The sequence below is a fragment of the Drosophila pseudoobscura genome, chromosome 4 (assembly GCF_009870125.1).
Source record: "Drosophila pseudoobscura strain MV-25-SWS-2005 chromosome 4, UCI_Dpse_MV25, whole genome shotgun sequence".
In the NCBI taxonomy this organism is placed as follows: Eukaryota; Metazoa; Arthropoda; class Insecta; order Diptera; family Drosophilidae; genus Drosophila; species Drosophila pseudoobscura.
The window spans coordinates 25,796,171-25,811,460 of NC_046681.1; the positions used below are offsets into that span (position 1 = coordinate 25,796,171).

The following is a 15,290-nucleotide window of genomic DNA, read 5'->3' on the forward strand; positions in this document are numbered from 1 at the left end:
TCCTGTCGCTGTTAGCAAATGAAGTTGCGGCATGCAATGCCCGGGAAAATGGATGGGAATCGGAGGAATTATGACATCAACATGGGCGACCAGCAGGCGACGACGTCACCATCATCGCCATTGTCCAGACAGACCCCGACTTGCCCAATGTGTCCTTGTCACGCAGCAGTCGAAATGAATTGGACTGGCTCTGATTTCAGTTGGTTTTTTTTCTTTTGGCACTCCGATTTACATTTTCCGCCATCCACCACGAGACGGCAACAGGCTGCACTTTGGTGGCCGCTAGCCAACGTTTCTGGAGCCAGGATTAACCCTGGAAATGGACGCCCGAAAGGGTAATTGAAACAGATTCTGGTTATACATTTTGCTGGCAATTCTCTTGCCAAAGAAACTTGTTGATTGGAGATTTTACAGTGTGGTTTTGCGAACAAAACTGGCCCTGCGTCTGCCATGTCAATATGTAAATAGAAAAAAAGAGTTTTTCTAGCCCAGAACAGCCTCCAAATAATTTTTGGCATAGGATTAGACTAACAAAATGTTGGACTACCACAAAGCAAGTTCACTGCTAATGGCAACCCACACTACTAATCCCACTTTACCCCTACTATCCACCCCCACACCCACACTCACATATACTCGTGGAGAAACAAGCGACCACATTAGCCAACACTTTTGGCGGATTTGGGGCCAGGGCCGGGGTCGCGACCTACACCAATCACAGTCTGCATTGTTTATGATAAATTGAAACGCTTGCCGGCGTGCACTCTGCCCCGCGGGAGATACGGCTGTCATGGAATGGTAGAGCAGTAAACCCCTTTGGATAGCGATAAATAAGCGCCCACACCCAGGATGTCAGTGTAGTCGTCGTCGTAGTCCAGAGGCGAGGTCAGAGCCAGAGCCAGAGCCAAAGTCAAGCCGCAATGCAAAAAAGCGGATGAGTTTTTCGCTCTTGGGCGCCACTAATTGCTGCGCATTGTTGCGCCATCCTGTGGTCTCCAAACCCGTTCCTGAGACAACTCCCCAGGCACTCATAATTTCACAGAATCCCAAGGATCCATTTCCATGGCTCCATGGCTCCACGGCTCCCCCTCCGGTGTGGTGTCGCCACGCAGCTCGCTCTTCATTTTCCGCTTATTTTATGAATACATAATTTCATTTTGGCTCAACCGCGCCGAGTCCAGTTACTGATAGGTCAAATGGGTGGGATAAACCCCACTCCCTGGACTCCTCCAGGACATGGTTTATTGCTGCTGGTTTCAAGTGGCTGCTGGCCTTGCGGCCAAAACAGTTTTTGGCTAAGAGATTGCAATATTCGAAAGAGGGAGGCTGCTGCTGCTGCTGCCGCTCTTTCTTTGACGAACGCTTCCCTACCAATCTTTTGGTTTTGCATTTCGCAATTTGAATAATTTTTCTCTTTTGCAGCCATGTGGGGGTACCCAAGATGTTATTACTGTCAGAATCAGGAGCCACTCGAGCGACGACGTTGACGTCGACGTCGACTACGACGCACCCACGCAATATACACCAGGAGGGAAGAAGGACGAAGGACGCAGGACGCAGGACCCCCGAGACGACAGTAGTCGTTGCCTGTGAAGCCTTCGTTTGGTACACTCGTGCCCAAAACGATGACGTCGCCCTCGTCGTACCCGTGGCTGTCGGTTCAGTCTAGCGTAGGTCCTCCTCTTGAAGGCAATTGCCTTTGCCTTTCTGGCTTCCAATTTCAGTTTTCATTTGGCCAGCGGCAGTGGCACAACACACCAGAAATTGTGGCAAGTGCGAACACAACTGAGTTGAGAGCTCAGGGCGCGAGTGGAATAAAATATTTGAAAAGTTTCCAAAAAATTAAATATAAATCAAAAACACAGAAGAAGAAACCACGTGAAAATAATGAGCTATAAAGAGTCGGCTATTTTGTGGCTGTTGGCCCTGCATTGCTGCATATCGTATGGTGTGTGTTACCTGTGGCTTTTTGAATGCTGAATTTCAAGTAAACCGAAATATCCTTCTATCCTGCAGGCGCAGCCATACAGTGCTTTGTGTGCGATTCGAGCGACAATCCCAGTTGTGCCGATCTGGGTTCCAATTCGAGCATTGTGCCGGAGGTAAGTCGGTGAACAGATTACGAATTGCGAAAGGCTCATCCATCACCAGTCTGGTGGATTGATTGATGATGTGGGACCTGTTGTTGAGTTGCGTATTCGAGAGGCCCGTCCCTTCTAGGCGGCACATTTTTAGCCCGGTCATTTCACTTAACCTTTTGCCAGCCTAATCACATCTCTCGTGACCTTAATCAAAGTGCTGGCACTCACAAATTAAAACTACATGGCCCATAAATCTAGCACCTTCAAAAAAAAAAAAATATACAAAACAGGAAAAACTGTTAGAAATAGACCCCACAAAAGCGGAAACGGAAACGTGCAACGTCGTCGTCCTCCGCCTCCGTTAAGTGAATTTTCTGTTACTGGCATCTCTCTCTCCCTCTCTCTCTCTCTCTATCCAAAAACTGCGAGTGGTGTCCCAGTGAGAATGCCAAGGCAAGCGACGGAATGAAAGGAACTTAACCCGGCCACGTGCCAAACAGTTGGAATACTTTTACAAAAGTCTAACAACGTAAATTTTCAGCACTTGAGTTCCTCTTTCTCCCCCTTTGTGACAGTTCTGTGAGGGAATCTCGTTAGCTCTTGGCACAAAAAAATTAATTCAATTCTCTTGTAGAGCAGCAACTGCCAAAACGATTGCCATCTATGATTTGTAATCTCTGTGTAAAATAAAATTGAATTGGCAAAGAGAAAGATGTATAAAAACGACTGCCAAAAAGGAATGGAATGAACAAATTCCTGGAATTCACGGAACAAAAATATATGTATGTTTGAAAAGAGAAACGCGTCCAACGAGCATATCTTTATTATTTAATCTGAAATGTTGGATAGACTTATTGCAATTCAATTGTAACTACAACTCCTACAGATTGTTCTGTTCCACTTTATACAAAAATTAAAACAAATGAACAAAGTAATTAAATTCTTCGATAATGATGAGAATTCCAGTAGTTTCAAGCATTAAGCGTAATCTTATGCTACTTACTTAAATTCCATTCTATTCCCGTACTACTATTTACTTATTCAAGCTATAAATTCCACAGCAGTTGAGTAACTCAAAATATCATCAAGATAGTAAACCAACTTTAACGGGGAACTACCCATCTTTAATAAATTTCTGAGCTTTCTTATATAGGCCGTAGTTATGATTAGAGTGCCCTTATTTCTCCTCATATTTGTGATATCTGTGTTGAATGCAGGGCAGCGCAGTTTCAATAATCGTTATGTGAGTGCATTTTCCCCATTGATAGCGAAGGTCGTCTCGTCGCATCGCAATGCATCAATACTGATACTCGTATCGCTCATTGACCATATATTTATAGATAAGATAAATCAGTTACTAGCAATCACAATTAAGGCATTAATTACAGACTGGAGACAACATTGTAGTGAATGCAAATGCAATGCGACCATTTCTCTCATTATTTCTAGTGAAAGTCAATCGTTTTAGTTCATAAAAGACACAATTCTTCAAGATGGTTCTATCATTTTCGTTTCAGACCTGCACTTTGGACAAAATGAAGTCACTGGACACCTGGCTGTTTGATCTGAACAAGTTCTCCTACTTCGATAATGGGGCCAACAAGAATCCGCTAATGAATTGCCAAAAAGTTGTGGCCAGAGATCGTAAGTAGAGAGGGTTTTGAATGGTAAAAAGGTTGACGACATGTTGGAGTGGAAGTGTTTGAAGTGAAAATTAAGACATATTTTTCCAAAAGAAAGAAAGGATATTGGATTGTGCCTAACCTTCGAATTAAGATGTACGATTATCTGTCATATCTATTTACATCTCACTCCATGATTCATTTATTGAACCTAAACCTCTGCTCTCTGTCAGCCACAAAGTATATATCTGGTTTATGGCTGACTTTTATCAGAGAATGGTTTTGCGATACACATTTCGTTGCACATTTCGTTATCAGTTTTTTTTTATGACAAGGAAATGTTCAAATATTCCCACTTTTTATGAACCAGAATCGAAAAAACCTTTTTATAAACAATCGAGATTTATCGATTTATTTTCTTTGGAAAAACATAAACTGCACATCAGTTTCACCAGAATATCATAGTTAGAGCTATCCGTTCTCTACTTTTTTCCCACAGCTGACACCAGAAAGATCGTAACGGCTCGCTTTTGCCAGCTGGACACTGGAGACTCGGATGCCTGTGAGATTCTACGAAGCAAGCTGCGTATCACCAATGCGGGCGACAGCAGTCGCGATCAGGGCCGGCGGGATCGGGACCAACAGCAGCGTCGCAAGGGCCAGCAGGGCTATGGCTATGGCCAGGAATCGTCCGATAATGACGAGGAATCGGAGGAGGATACCTTCTTCTGTGACATTTGCAGATCGGATCGGTGCAACGGGGCCGCGGCAGTGACGTTGACTTTGGGTTCGGTGGCGGCAATCCTTTTGGTAAACCTAATGCCAGGACTAATACACTGTTGAAGGAGGTGTTGGTGGATGTATGGGTGGCTTATTGGTAGCGTTGGTTGCATTTAGGTTGAGTTACCGTTAGCGTTACCTTTACCGTTGCCGTTACCGTTTACTTTGTAAATATTTGAGTGCAATGTCGTTGATTTGAACAAGCCCTTTCAATGGCACTCGCCCTCGTCTCCCCCATCTACAGACCCACGCCTGACCCTGCCCCACCTCTCTCTTTACCTCTCCCCAACCCCTAGCCATGTAAGCACACACACACACACAATCACACACTTTCCAATACACCGATACAATCCCACAAACACAGATACAGACACAAACTCGACAACCTCAAAGAGAGAAAAGCTCATTCGCTTTTATTCAAAACAAATATGAAAACTTTCAATTACCAGGAGATGAGATGTTGATGGAAGGGAGAATGGACCTCTAAGGGATATGCTTATCCAAATATGTACTACATACGATCCCATATATATCAAGGATGGAGGACCTGTTCCATTAGCTCTTATTGTAGCTTTATTATATGTTGATTGTTATATTGATAATTGTTAGGGAAGATGAGTATAAGAATTCACCGATTGCCTTTAATTTTCATATTCATAGCAAGCAATATAGATGGGAATTATAAACATTAATACATGTATTAATATGTATTCTTAGGTAACTTTAAATGTGCTTAAATCGGAGAAAACAACTCTAAGAGAATTCTAATATATTTTATGTTCAATTACAGAATTTATGGATTCGTTTCATAATGAAATTCCTTCAATGCAAAAACCGCACGCAGAAACAATCAACAAACAAATATTATACAACCAAAAATATGCGAATTTAACAAACAAAAATATGCCATAAATGCAACTAAATGTTCAATTAGAAATCAAGCAAAAAGATGGATAAAACCCAAAAGCAATGCAATATATGATACGATATATATACATAAATGTAAACCGTAAATCTGTCAAGGGATGAGCACTGAGATATAGCTTAGATATGCCTATCAGCCACGCCCACAATACACACTCTGATTTTTAGTCAAGCAATCAATTCTGTTTAGTTCATAAGCGAATTCTCGAGTGGAACTAAGATCGAACAAAAATACTTAGCGAGCACACGAATAAATGCTGTATGACAGTATAACGATTTTGTTTAAGACATTTCTACGACGCGATTGTGGGTGTATAACAGTCATAGATGTGATTCTTTTTGTGATACCCTTTAGGGGAGGTATAATATCATTCTTGCAGCGGGTGGTCACAGTGGGATCTCACTCTCTGTGGCAAGATACTGGGGGTGTAAGTATGTTGAAATATTAAAAAGTATGACTATCTACGAAATCATTTCAATTCCTTCCTTAGAACTTTATTGATAGCTCTTACTGAAAGATTCTAATTATTGGGAAATGTTTGGTGTTTGGCAACTTTCTGCTGAGATCTTTCAGAACATACATATAATCTTTATCATCATCAAGAGCTTAGATCATCGATGATCATGCCCTTATTTTTGAAGCGAAGAACTCTTTCAGTTTCAAATTTGCATGATTCACCAACTCTTCTGGATCATTAGGATAACAAATTCTTTTCAGAGTAACATATATATTTCCAAAGCCAATTCAACTAAACTTCCTAAAGGTTCACCATCATTGGATCAATATATGATAAAGCAAACGCCTTAAGGTATATACACATTCGACTTTCATTTCTAGCTTGTTGATTTTTGACTTGTTTTCCCCCAATCAAAGATAATTTTCCCATTACTCATGTAAGATGCTCGAGTGCAACATCCCAGCTCCCCTCGCCTTTCAATGCTGTCTCTGTCTTTCGCATTTCATTAGAAACGTCGTTGGCGATGCTATCGTCAGAGGTTATCTCTGTCGCCGGGCGAGACATGTTTCACCAAGGCAGCAAATTATTTTCTCTACCCACCGCCTCGTCTCCAGCCCCCACCATTGCATGATAGCCCAGAAATCTATTTTGATAGAGGAAACAACAGCCTCCTCCATTGCTGTCGATGTCTTCGGTCTGGCAGTTCCATTTGAATTTTCGGTGGCGCTTGCTGACACGAAGAGCACCAAAAAAACCAACCAAAAAAAGAACACCGGAACTGTAAAAGAAGAAGCAGTACTTTTCGAGCCCACATTCTCATCCGGGGAGCGCTGGACACATCGAAAGTTGTTGAATTTTTTGACGCGTTGACGGTTTGCAAATTGAAAGTTTTCTCCTTCGAAACACACAAAAGAATGCAATCGTTGTTGTTCTTGTTGCCGTTGCTGCTTCTGGCGTTGGTTTTCAGTGGATCAGGTGTTTCAGGTATGTATAGCACCAGGTGGTGTTCTGTTGGCCATAAATCACACGGCACTAAGCCATGGCACCCGTCCGTTCCTATGCTAATTGATTGACCCCAAACAAAAAGTTGCTCATACGCACCGTTGAACCCTGCCAGGGGCCCAGGCAGGGCGGATTACTCATCCGCCTGATAAGAGCTGCTGATAAGACCTGTCACGGTCGCACTGTGCACCAACCCACAACTAACCCAAGGTCGTCGTGTGTGCTTTTCCAGCTCTGCGTTGCTATACCTGTCAGGACTGCGATGAGACGGCCAAGCTGAGCGAGATGGAGGTGTGTAGTGCCTCGCCCACGTCTGCGAATGGTGATGGAATGCTCATGGCTTCCATTTCCAGCCAGAGCCCCAGTGTGAGTCCATCCAGTCCGGCTGCTAGTCCGGCTGCTAGTCCGGCTGCCAGTCCTGCTGCTAGCCCTGGTGCTAGTCCTGGTGCTATTCCAGGGGCAGGTTTGTCCAAGCCCCCAGCTCCTCCTGCTGCTGCTGCGAATAATGGTAGCGAAGAAGAGGATGAGGACTATGACAGCGATGAGTCAGCTCCAAATGCGGCACTGTCCCCCATAGGCATAGGAGCAGCTGCTGCAGGAAATGGAGTTGGTGGAGGAGTACCCGGAGCAGCAGTGGGAGCAGGCGGGGGAGCAGCAGTTGGTACAGGAGTGGGAGCAGGAGCAGCTGCAGGTGGTGCTGCAGGTGGTGCTGCAGGTGGTGCTGCAATCGGAACCGGAACCGGAGTTCGGCCCGGAGCTGCTGCCTCTGTTGACAGCGAAGGTGACGAGGATGAAGACGAGGACGAGGATGAGGACAGCGATGATCGACGCAGGCGTAGAACCGTCAGACAGGTGTCTGACATTGCCGTGTGCTACACAGCCAGGCTCCAACGTAAGCATCCACCTTATCGTACAGGCCATTCACATTGCTGCATCGATATTGATAAGATAGTAGCGAGTAACGATGACTGAATCATCGACTGACATCCTCCGTGACATTATCGCAGCAATGTGAACTGACTTTCACCGAGACCTTATCAGTTAGCTAACCCCCTTGATATATCCACCAGGTAACGATACCGTGATCACTAATCGGGGCTGCACCATGGCCAGGTCGGGCAATCAGACCGCCGCCTGTGATGCGCTCTTCGAGAACTGGAGCGTGATGGGGTGTCAGCTGTGCGAGGAGAATGGCTGCAATCAACCCATTGACATAACCATGGGATCGATGTATGCATCTGGCTCAAGGTCGACGTCAGCGCAATGGACAATCTCAGCACTGACGCTACTGGCGATTCTTGTGGCCTAAACTGCGGAACGGACGGAGCGGGGGATTGATAGCGAAATATATAATATATGGCCCCAAAACAGAATTCCAAGTCTGAGTTGATTTTTGGAATCGCAGTTGGGTGATTTATGAGAGGTTTGATTTGATTTTCGTCTATTTATGGCACACTTACGCCAATGTCTCATAAAAATGGCAAAATTCGGGAGGCAATGAGAGCACCTGGGCTATTTTGGCATAATTGTTTAATTGGCTTCGATAAGACACATATATAACTATGGTTTCCCTTTTTTCTGGTTGGTGGGAAAGTGCCCACTCATTGGGGGCCGCTTCATGTTCATTCAACCTGGAACTTGTAGGCGGGCGAAAGCACAATCAGAATCGAATCAATTAGGTTCGGACGATAAGTCATCCATCCAGGCACGCAGGCTATGACGATGAGGGGAGGGTGCTCCCGTACGCAGTTATGCGGTTAGAATTTTCAAATAGAACTCAATGACTTCATGCAGCTAATAAACTGATAAATTGATAAACTGATACACTGCCCAGAGCCATTTAGCCTGATAAGCGATAGGTAGTCGAGTGGCAATTGCAGCCTTAAATTTCTACTAGATTTATGGCGCCATAAGAGGACTGGACTGGGCTGGACTGAGATTGATATTGGTATTGAGAGTTCTCAATCGGGCGATGAGCAACTCGATGATGAGGAAGCTCGATATCAGTGCGCTTAAGGAAACTTGTTCTAAGCAGACAAACGGTTAAATCAACTGCCAAATTTGTTATGTTGCTCATAACTTTCACATATATAAGTACTATATACAATACGAGTATCAAAGTGGATGGGGGTTGGGCTCGTGTTGGGGGCATTTTTTTGCTTCCCCGTTTTATTTTCGTCAATGTTGTCTCACAACTTCCGGGCCGCAGTTGTAATGACGAACATGCCCAAAAGGCTTTCGAAATTCTCAGCTTGTCTTGGGGCTTTTTGTTGACGATTCTGAGCTGTAAAGAGCACTCTTCTGGGGGTAGAGAAAGAGCGATATCGAGACTGGCAGTCAGAGCAAGAGAATCGTCACTCCGCGCTTTACGTGATGTCGCCGACACTTGGATTGATATTTTATTCCACTTTTTGGGAAGTTCAGCTTTTTATCTCCCGTCTGCGGCTCTCAGACTGATGCGTCAGTTGTCTCAAGCGGCACTAAACAGATCTACTGACTATTCGGCACGAACCCCCCAGATGAATGATATACTCGTATATATGCATATTGAACGCACGATTTATGATGGTCTCTCGACCATCAGAAAGCCATTTCAGGGCCAATAGTTATAGCCGCTAAAAGAGAAAGAGAACGAAATGTTTTGTTGCATTTGGGCGGTTTTGTTGCGAAAAACAATTCAATAAATCTTAAATGTAATACAGATAATTATAGAAGCGAATTCATCTCCTAAATTTAATATGTATTTAGATGGAAAATTTCTTTGCACCCAACTATTGGTAATATTCTAAAAAAAACCCGAACTCTTTTCTAATTAAATCATTGAATGACCTGTTAAATAATTCATCTCTTCTTTTTCCGTGGATCTCAACAGGTTCTAAGATTGTTCTTTTCTTAGCAAACTTTTTCTCTTTTTATTAGCACATAATTGTTGTTTCAGCTCATCTCTCCATGGCAGAGCTCGTATATTCTTTTGTTATTATTGATAATAAAATATATAGAAAATTTAAAAATAAAAAAAAAACACACAACAAACAAAATATTTGTATTCCAATTGAAAATGCAGTTTTTTTTGCAAATATATACATATGTATATATATATTCACACCTGATAAAACTCACCTTATCGGTTGACCTCTATTTGCCAGCCAGCCCGTCTTCACCCTGTTTTTGTAGGTCAGTCTGGGAATTTCATTAACTTTCGAGTGGATTCGACCTTGCTGCGCACTCGACTGGAACATTTCGTACTGGTATAAGCTAGTGCGACTCCAAAGTTCTTTCGCCCCACCCAAATCTCACTCCTTCTCCCGCGCCGACGACAAGGTGTCAATAGGATGAACCAATAATATTGCCATCAAAATATCACTGTTAATTGTTTGGCTCTGTCTCTGCCTTTGTCCAATCCTGAGTTTGTTTGCTTTGCGTGATGTATGTATTTTTGATATTGAATAATAATCATGGGACATCAACAGAGTTAATATTCAAGCAACGAAATTTGCGAAAATTGCGAGCGAGTATATATTCCATTAATTTTCCCATTAAGAGGAAGTGCACCGATTCCATTTGCTAACTAAGAATAAGTATCGTATCGTTACTCAATTTTGAGATGGAAAGGAACGGAATCACTTACATGGCAAATACCTAAGAGCCGATCGCATTGGAGACCCAACGAGAAGTCACCCTTGAGAATCAAAGAGTAAACAAAAGAAATTTAAGAAAAAATAGGTTCAATCAAATCTGAACGTAATGAATGGGGTAGAATTAATCCCCGCAACTGAATCATATGAATGGGAAAGACCTGACAACCGATCGGCCGCTACCGTATCGCTATGTAAAGAACCTAAGAGAAAAGAGCCCCCGGGAACGGAAGAGAATCGGTAGAACAAACAACTCTCTTTCGGTTTTACTTTCAGGCAATTAAATTTTGCGCGCTCGCCGCTTCTGCATTATAAATTAATTTGTTATCAATAAAGAAAAGAAAAGTAAAACTTGTTTTACGGTCTCTCCATTGGTCGCTCTCCCGCTCTCTCAGCGTTGGAGCTGCTGGCGCCGTAGCCGCTGTCGCAGTATAAAACTCTATAAAAAGTCTGAAACAAATCACAAGATTTTCAGTTAAATTTGAGAATTTGCAAACTGCGGTCGACCCAGCACACAGACCAGATATCGCGAAAACAAAAGACACAAAGTGCAAAAGTATAATACAACCAATTAGTACATATACTATATCATCTGTGGGACTCAGATTTATATAAAATATATATCCGAAATATATATTTTAAAATAAAACCAAACACACAGCACCATGCCCAGCAAAAGTCACATCTTTTTGGCCAGCTCTCTGCTGTTGCTACTCGCGTTGCCAGGTAAGGACTATACTCGAAGTTGCCGAAAGGGTATACTAGAGTATCGGGAAAAGTGTCGTGATTAAATTTGATGGGTATTTCTTGGAGAAGAAGTGATACATATATCTGATGGCATGCTAAGACCCAAGGAAGAACTGAAATATGCACAAAAAGTGTCATGATAATATCGCATATCATTCGATTCTAGATATTCTGGACATCTAGATAAATTCAAATATTCAAGTCGTGACATTACCGATATCTGGACACACCATGCAAGTATATCCGATATCAGATAGTAGCCCCCCAAGCCGTAGGCCCAGCCAGAAAATCATATGATGTCTGATAAAAAGGTCTTGTGGCTCTTGAATTGCTGCTGCCGCTATAAATAAATGAAATTTGTGTATCAGATTTTATTAGTACATAAATGTGCAGCGGCAAAACGCGCATTCGAAATGAATTTAAAATTCAAGATCATGAGCGGTTTCGCCATCGAATTTTGAATATCAAACATCGACAGAAACAACGTCAGCCGACGCAAACGACATTAAAAAGAGTAAATTAACTCTTTTTTTTTGCTGTTATTATTAAACTGTCATAAATAATGCAAAGATTGTTGCCAATTTGCGGGCATTTCAGTTTTCGATTGTGATGCGGAAATGTCATCCGACTGGAATTGTTAAGAGTCAGGCCCCTACGCCCTGCCCACTAGAAGTGCCATAGGTCCCCTCTAATTTATGGCTCCGATGAAAACTCAGTCAGTCAGCTGCAGTTCGTGCAGCTTTCAAATGGATATGAACGAAAAAACTGAACAAATACAAAATATTATTTGACATTGAGCTGGCGCGCCAGGCTGTCCGCTAATTGAAAATGTTATAGTTACACTTAACACATTTTGCAGCAGCAGCGGCCCGAAATGGGAAAACTTGTCTGGCCCATTAGCACCGCTTAGAAAATACCTACCTCTCTCGTAGCCAAGGGGGAGAAAACCTGAAATTCTGTAGTTTTTTCACAACAATCTCTTGACGCAATTGCGAACGATTTAATCTGGGATTGTGGGGTGTTAGCCGGGTTCTGGGGGAGTTCACCAAGTGTATATTACCTGACAAATACAGAATGACTATTAAAAAATATGTATATTTCCACTTAAGAAAATAACTTTCCTCGCATTAGAGATTTATATTCCAAAAGGTATTCCAGTATAAAAGATGGATAAAAAGGCGTTAGCTGAGATATGTGTATATCTGTAATCTGTTTTTTTGGGAGACCATATTCTGGGTGAAGCCAGTTTGAAGTAGCCTCATTAAAGAATTTCAAAAGAGGGATATATACTCGTAGATTTAGGAGCAGAAAGATTTCTTGTCTATGGGAAACTCTTTGCAAAAAGATATACATATTTTAGTAATCGTTGGGCTATGAAGAAATCAAGTGGTTAGGTAAGATATATGGCGTATACTATATTGAATATTGTTTTGTTGTTAGATGCTAAGGGAGGCCTGTAAAGACGCAATAGAAATGGTTACACAAACTTCAATAGAGGCTGCACTCTGGCTCAAAGATTCAATTAAATATGTGTTGTACAAGTCGGCACTTCCCAACAGCAAGCAAGCTTTTACGATCCACAGAGTATATGGACTTACATAAACCGTCTAGAACTCTGGAAGCTAAACAATTAAACAAGAATTAAGGCTTAATATTAATGAGTAAGTCAAATGCAAAAGTCAAATGTGCAAATTCCAGAATGGAGAGGTTCGGTGGCGCTTATCACGTGCCATTAAACCCACAACAAGCTGTGCCTCACCCCAAAAGGCAGCCATCAATCAGAATGATTTATGATAAATTAAAAAAAGAATAAACACCAAAAAATAATATTATAAATTAACACACGACAAAAGTTGTCCATCATTTTAACAACAAACAAAAATTTCCAAATATTAGGATCTTATCTATAGGGAGAACAATCAAGTTGAATAATATCTATAGGGAGAACAATCAAGTGGGGATTTTGTCTATAGGGGACTAGAGTCAACAGGTGGAAAGTAGTTAAGAGAGGATTTATCGATTGTGAAAGGCACAGTCCCCAGAAGAATTATGTATATGGAGAACTGTCGAAAGAAGTTTCATCTATAGGAATAACAGGGACAATATCTACAATAAGCGAGCGAATAATCTATAGTGAAATTAATACCATGGGGATTTATCTATCGGAAACGCAGTCAGTGTGGATTTATCTATGGCGAACGCAGTCAAATGGTGGTTTAGGCCTATTCGAATAATCTTACGGGAGCCATTGTAAGGGTGAGTCACCTGCTATCTCCGCTGATAGTTCCGCATCCACATCCCCAGATAACACTATTAGGGCAATTATGGCAATGTACCCATCCCGTCCCGATAAGTTTGTCTGTTTACCTGTTTGACGCTGGCAAATATTTGTGCAAGAGTTGCAAATGCAAATTGCTCAGAGGGGGAGGGGAAATTCAAATGAAAAATTCCAACAAAGTAGTTGCTGCTTAAGAACAAATACACTGATGCCAAAGAATGGACAAATAATACGCCAAAGTCGGCGGTTTATAATTTGTGTTGATTTATTACCCTCACATGATCCACTCCGCGCCCTGTCATCGGTCGGTGTTTGCCCAAGCTATATATTGAGCACTTTTAACTGATAGATAGCTTTTCCTGGATAAGAGCACATGTACAAAAAATATGGGCAAGGCACCCAGACAATAACGAATAGGGAAATAAAGAAAATTGTATACATGAATCACATTCAGATGATGGATAGCTTTTTTTGGGATATGAATATATCAAAAAAGGTTAAGACCCACAATATATTAAGAATAGGGAAGTACAGATTGCAGATCGATCGATATACGTATATGATAAAATTATTTTAGTAAACACCAACTTTTCCTGCTATTTGCAGCGATTAATGCCGATCTCATGTGCTATGTTTGCGATGATTGTGCTAATTTGCAAAAGGACACACCACTACTGGCCTGCAATGATGACTTTTTCAATCAGGGCGGCAGCACTGAAGCCTCCACAGTGACCACCACCACCACAACGGAGGCGAGCACCACCACGACACAAGAAAGTACGACTGTGGAGAGTACGACACCGATGGAGACGAGCTCCCAGAGTACTACCGTAGAGACCAGTCCCGCCACCACTGAAGCATCAACCACCACAGTGGAGACTACGTCCACGGAACTGATCACAGAGAGCACTGCGAGCACAGAGGCGCCTGCACCGACGCCACCGACAGCTGGACCGGTCGAGACCACTACCGGATGGCCAACGCCGCCCGCCGAGGATCTGTTGGCTCTGGCGGCCAGGAACACCACACGTCTGGTGGCCGTGGAGACCGAGAGCACCACACCATCGATGGCCATCAGACAGCGACGATCGGTGGTCGATACGGAGTACACCTTCCACTGCTACTCCGTGCAGGCGAAGGGTGAGTAGACTATATCCGAACAATCTCTAAACCAAGACTAATCATTCCCTTTCCAATCAACAACAGTCAATGGCACCCTGATCACAGATCGCGGTTGCTCCCGCGTCGGCACCTATGAGGCTGTCTGCGAGCAGCTGCAGCGCCAGAACAACGGGACGGAGCTGTCCAACTGCGACCCCTGCAGCATGAATGCCTGCAACGGCAGCTCCACGCTCCAGGCATCGCTCCTGGGATCTCTTATGCTGGCCATCGTAGCGGCTGCACTGCATCGCAACTAGAGACCAAGTCATCATCATCATCACCCGGTGCTACAATTTAGTATTCCTCGTTTCTTTAAGACAACACTCCCACACACACCAACAAAAGACACACTCATAAGACAGCACTCATCGTTAAGTGATTCGAAATTTTATATAATTTTTAAGAGACACACAAAAACACACACAACACACACGCAAAACGAATATCGAAATATATACAAATGTATTTGTATAAACTAATTAAAGCTAACCAAATGTGAAGCATAAGGAAAAAACTTAATAAATACATAATATATAGTTTTAAAAGGAAATCCAATTAGTTTAAAAATTTGCCAAACATTATCAAAGAAACTCCAGAACAGG

The 15,290-nt window shown here is 42.7% G+C and overlaps 3 protein-coding genes across 5 annotated transcripts; all 3 read left to right on the forward strand.

Moving 5' to 3' along the window:
• Window positions 1–1,425: 1,425 nt before the first annotated feature.
• witty (without maturity) lies at window positions 1,426–5,680 on the forward strand. Of its 3 annotated transcripts, none has more exons than XM_033380245.1 (5): window positions 1,426–1,948; window positions 2,017–2,102; window positions 3,599–3,725; window positions 4,203–4,513; window positions 4,933–5,680. In XM_033380245.1, exons 1-5 carry the CDS (start codon window positions 1,888–1,890, stop codon window positions 4,945–4,947), a joined length of 600 nt encoding a protein of 199 aa, XP_033236136.1. In that variant the 5' UTR covers window positions 1,426–1,887; the 3' UTR covers window positions 4,948–5,680. The 3 variants fall into 3 exon arrangements, 2 of the variants coding, with proteins under 2 accessions (XP_033236136.1, XP_001356882.3); XR_001451241.2 differs by having other exon boundaries at window positions 1,428–1,948; window positions 4,203–5,200; window positions 5,274–5,680; XM_001356846.4 differs by having other exon boundaries at window positions 1,428–1,948; window positions 4,203–5,680.
• Window positions 5,681–6,538: 858 nt separating this feature from the next.
• On the forward strand, window positions 6,539–8,240 carry LOC6903108 (dirigent protein 10). The gene is made up of 3 exons (XM_002132782.3): window positions 6,539–6,849; window positions 7,100–7,759; window positions 7,938–8,240. The coding sequence occupies exons 1-3, from the start codon at window positions 6,780–6,782 to the stop codon at window positions 8,174–8,176; spliced, it is 969 nt and encodes a 322-aa protein (XP_002132818.2). The 5' UTR covers window positions 6,539–6,779; the 3' UTR covers window positions 8,177–8,240.
• Window positions 8,241–10,968: 2,728 nt separating this feature from the next.
• Window positions 10,969–15,238, forward strand: LOC6903109 (cell wall protein DAN4). Its single transcript, XM_002132783.3, has 3 exons — window positions 10,969–11,228; window positions 14,134–14,667; window positions 14,734–15,238. The coding sequence occupies exons 1-3, from the start codon at window positions 11,168–11,170 to the stop codon at window positions 14,943–14,945; spliced, it is 807 nt and encodes a 268-aa protein (XP_002132819.2). The 5' UTR covers window positions 10,969–11,167; the 3' UTR covers window positions 14,946–15,238.
• Window positions 15,239–15,290: the final 52 nt, after the last annotated feature.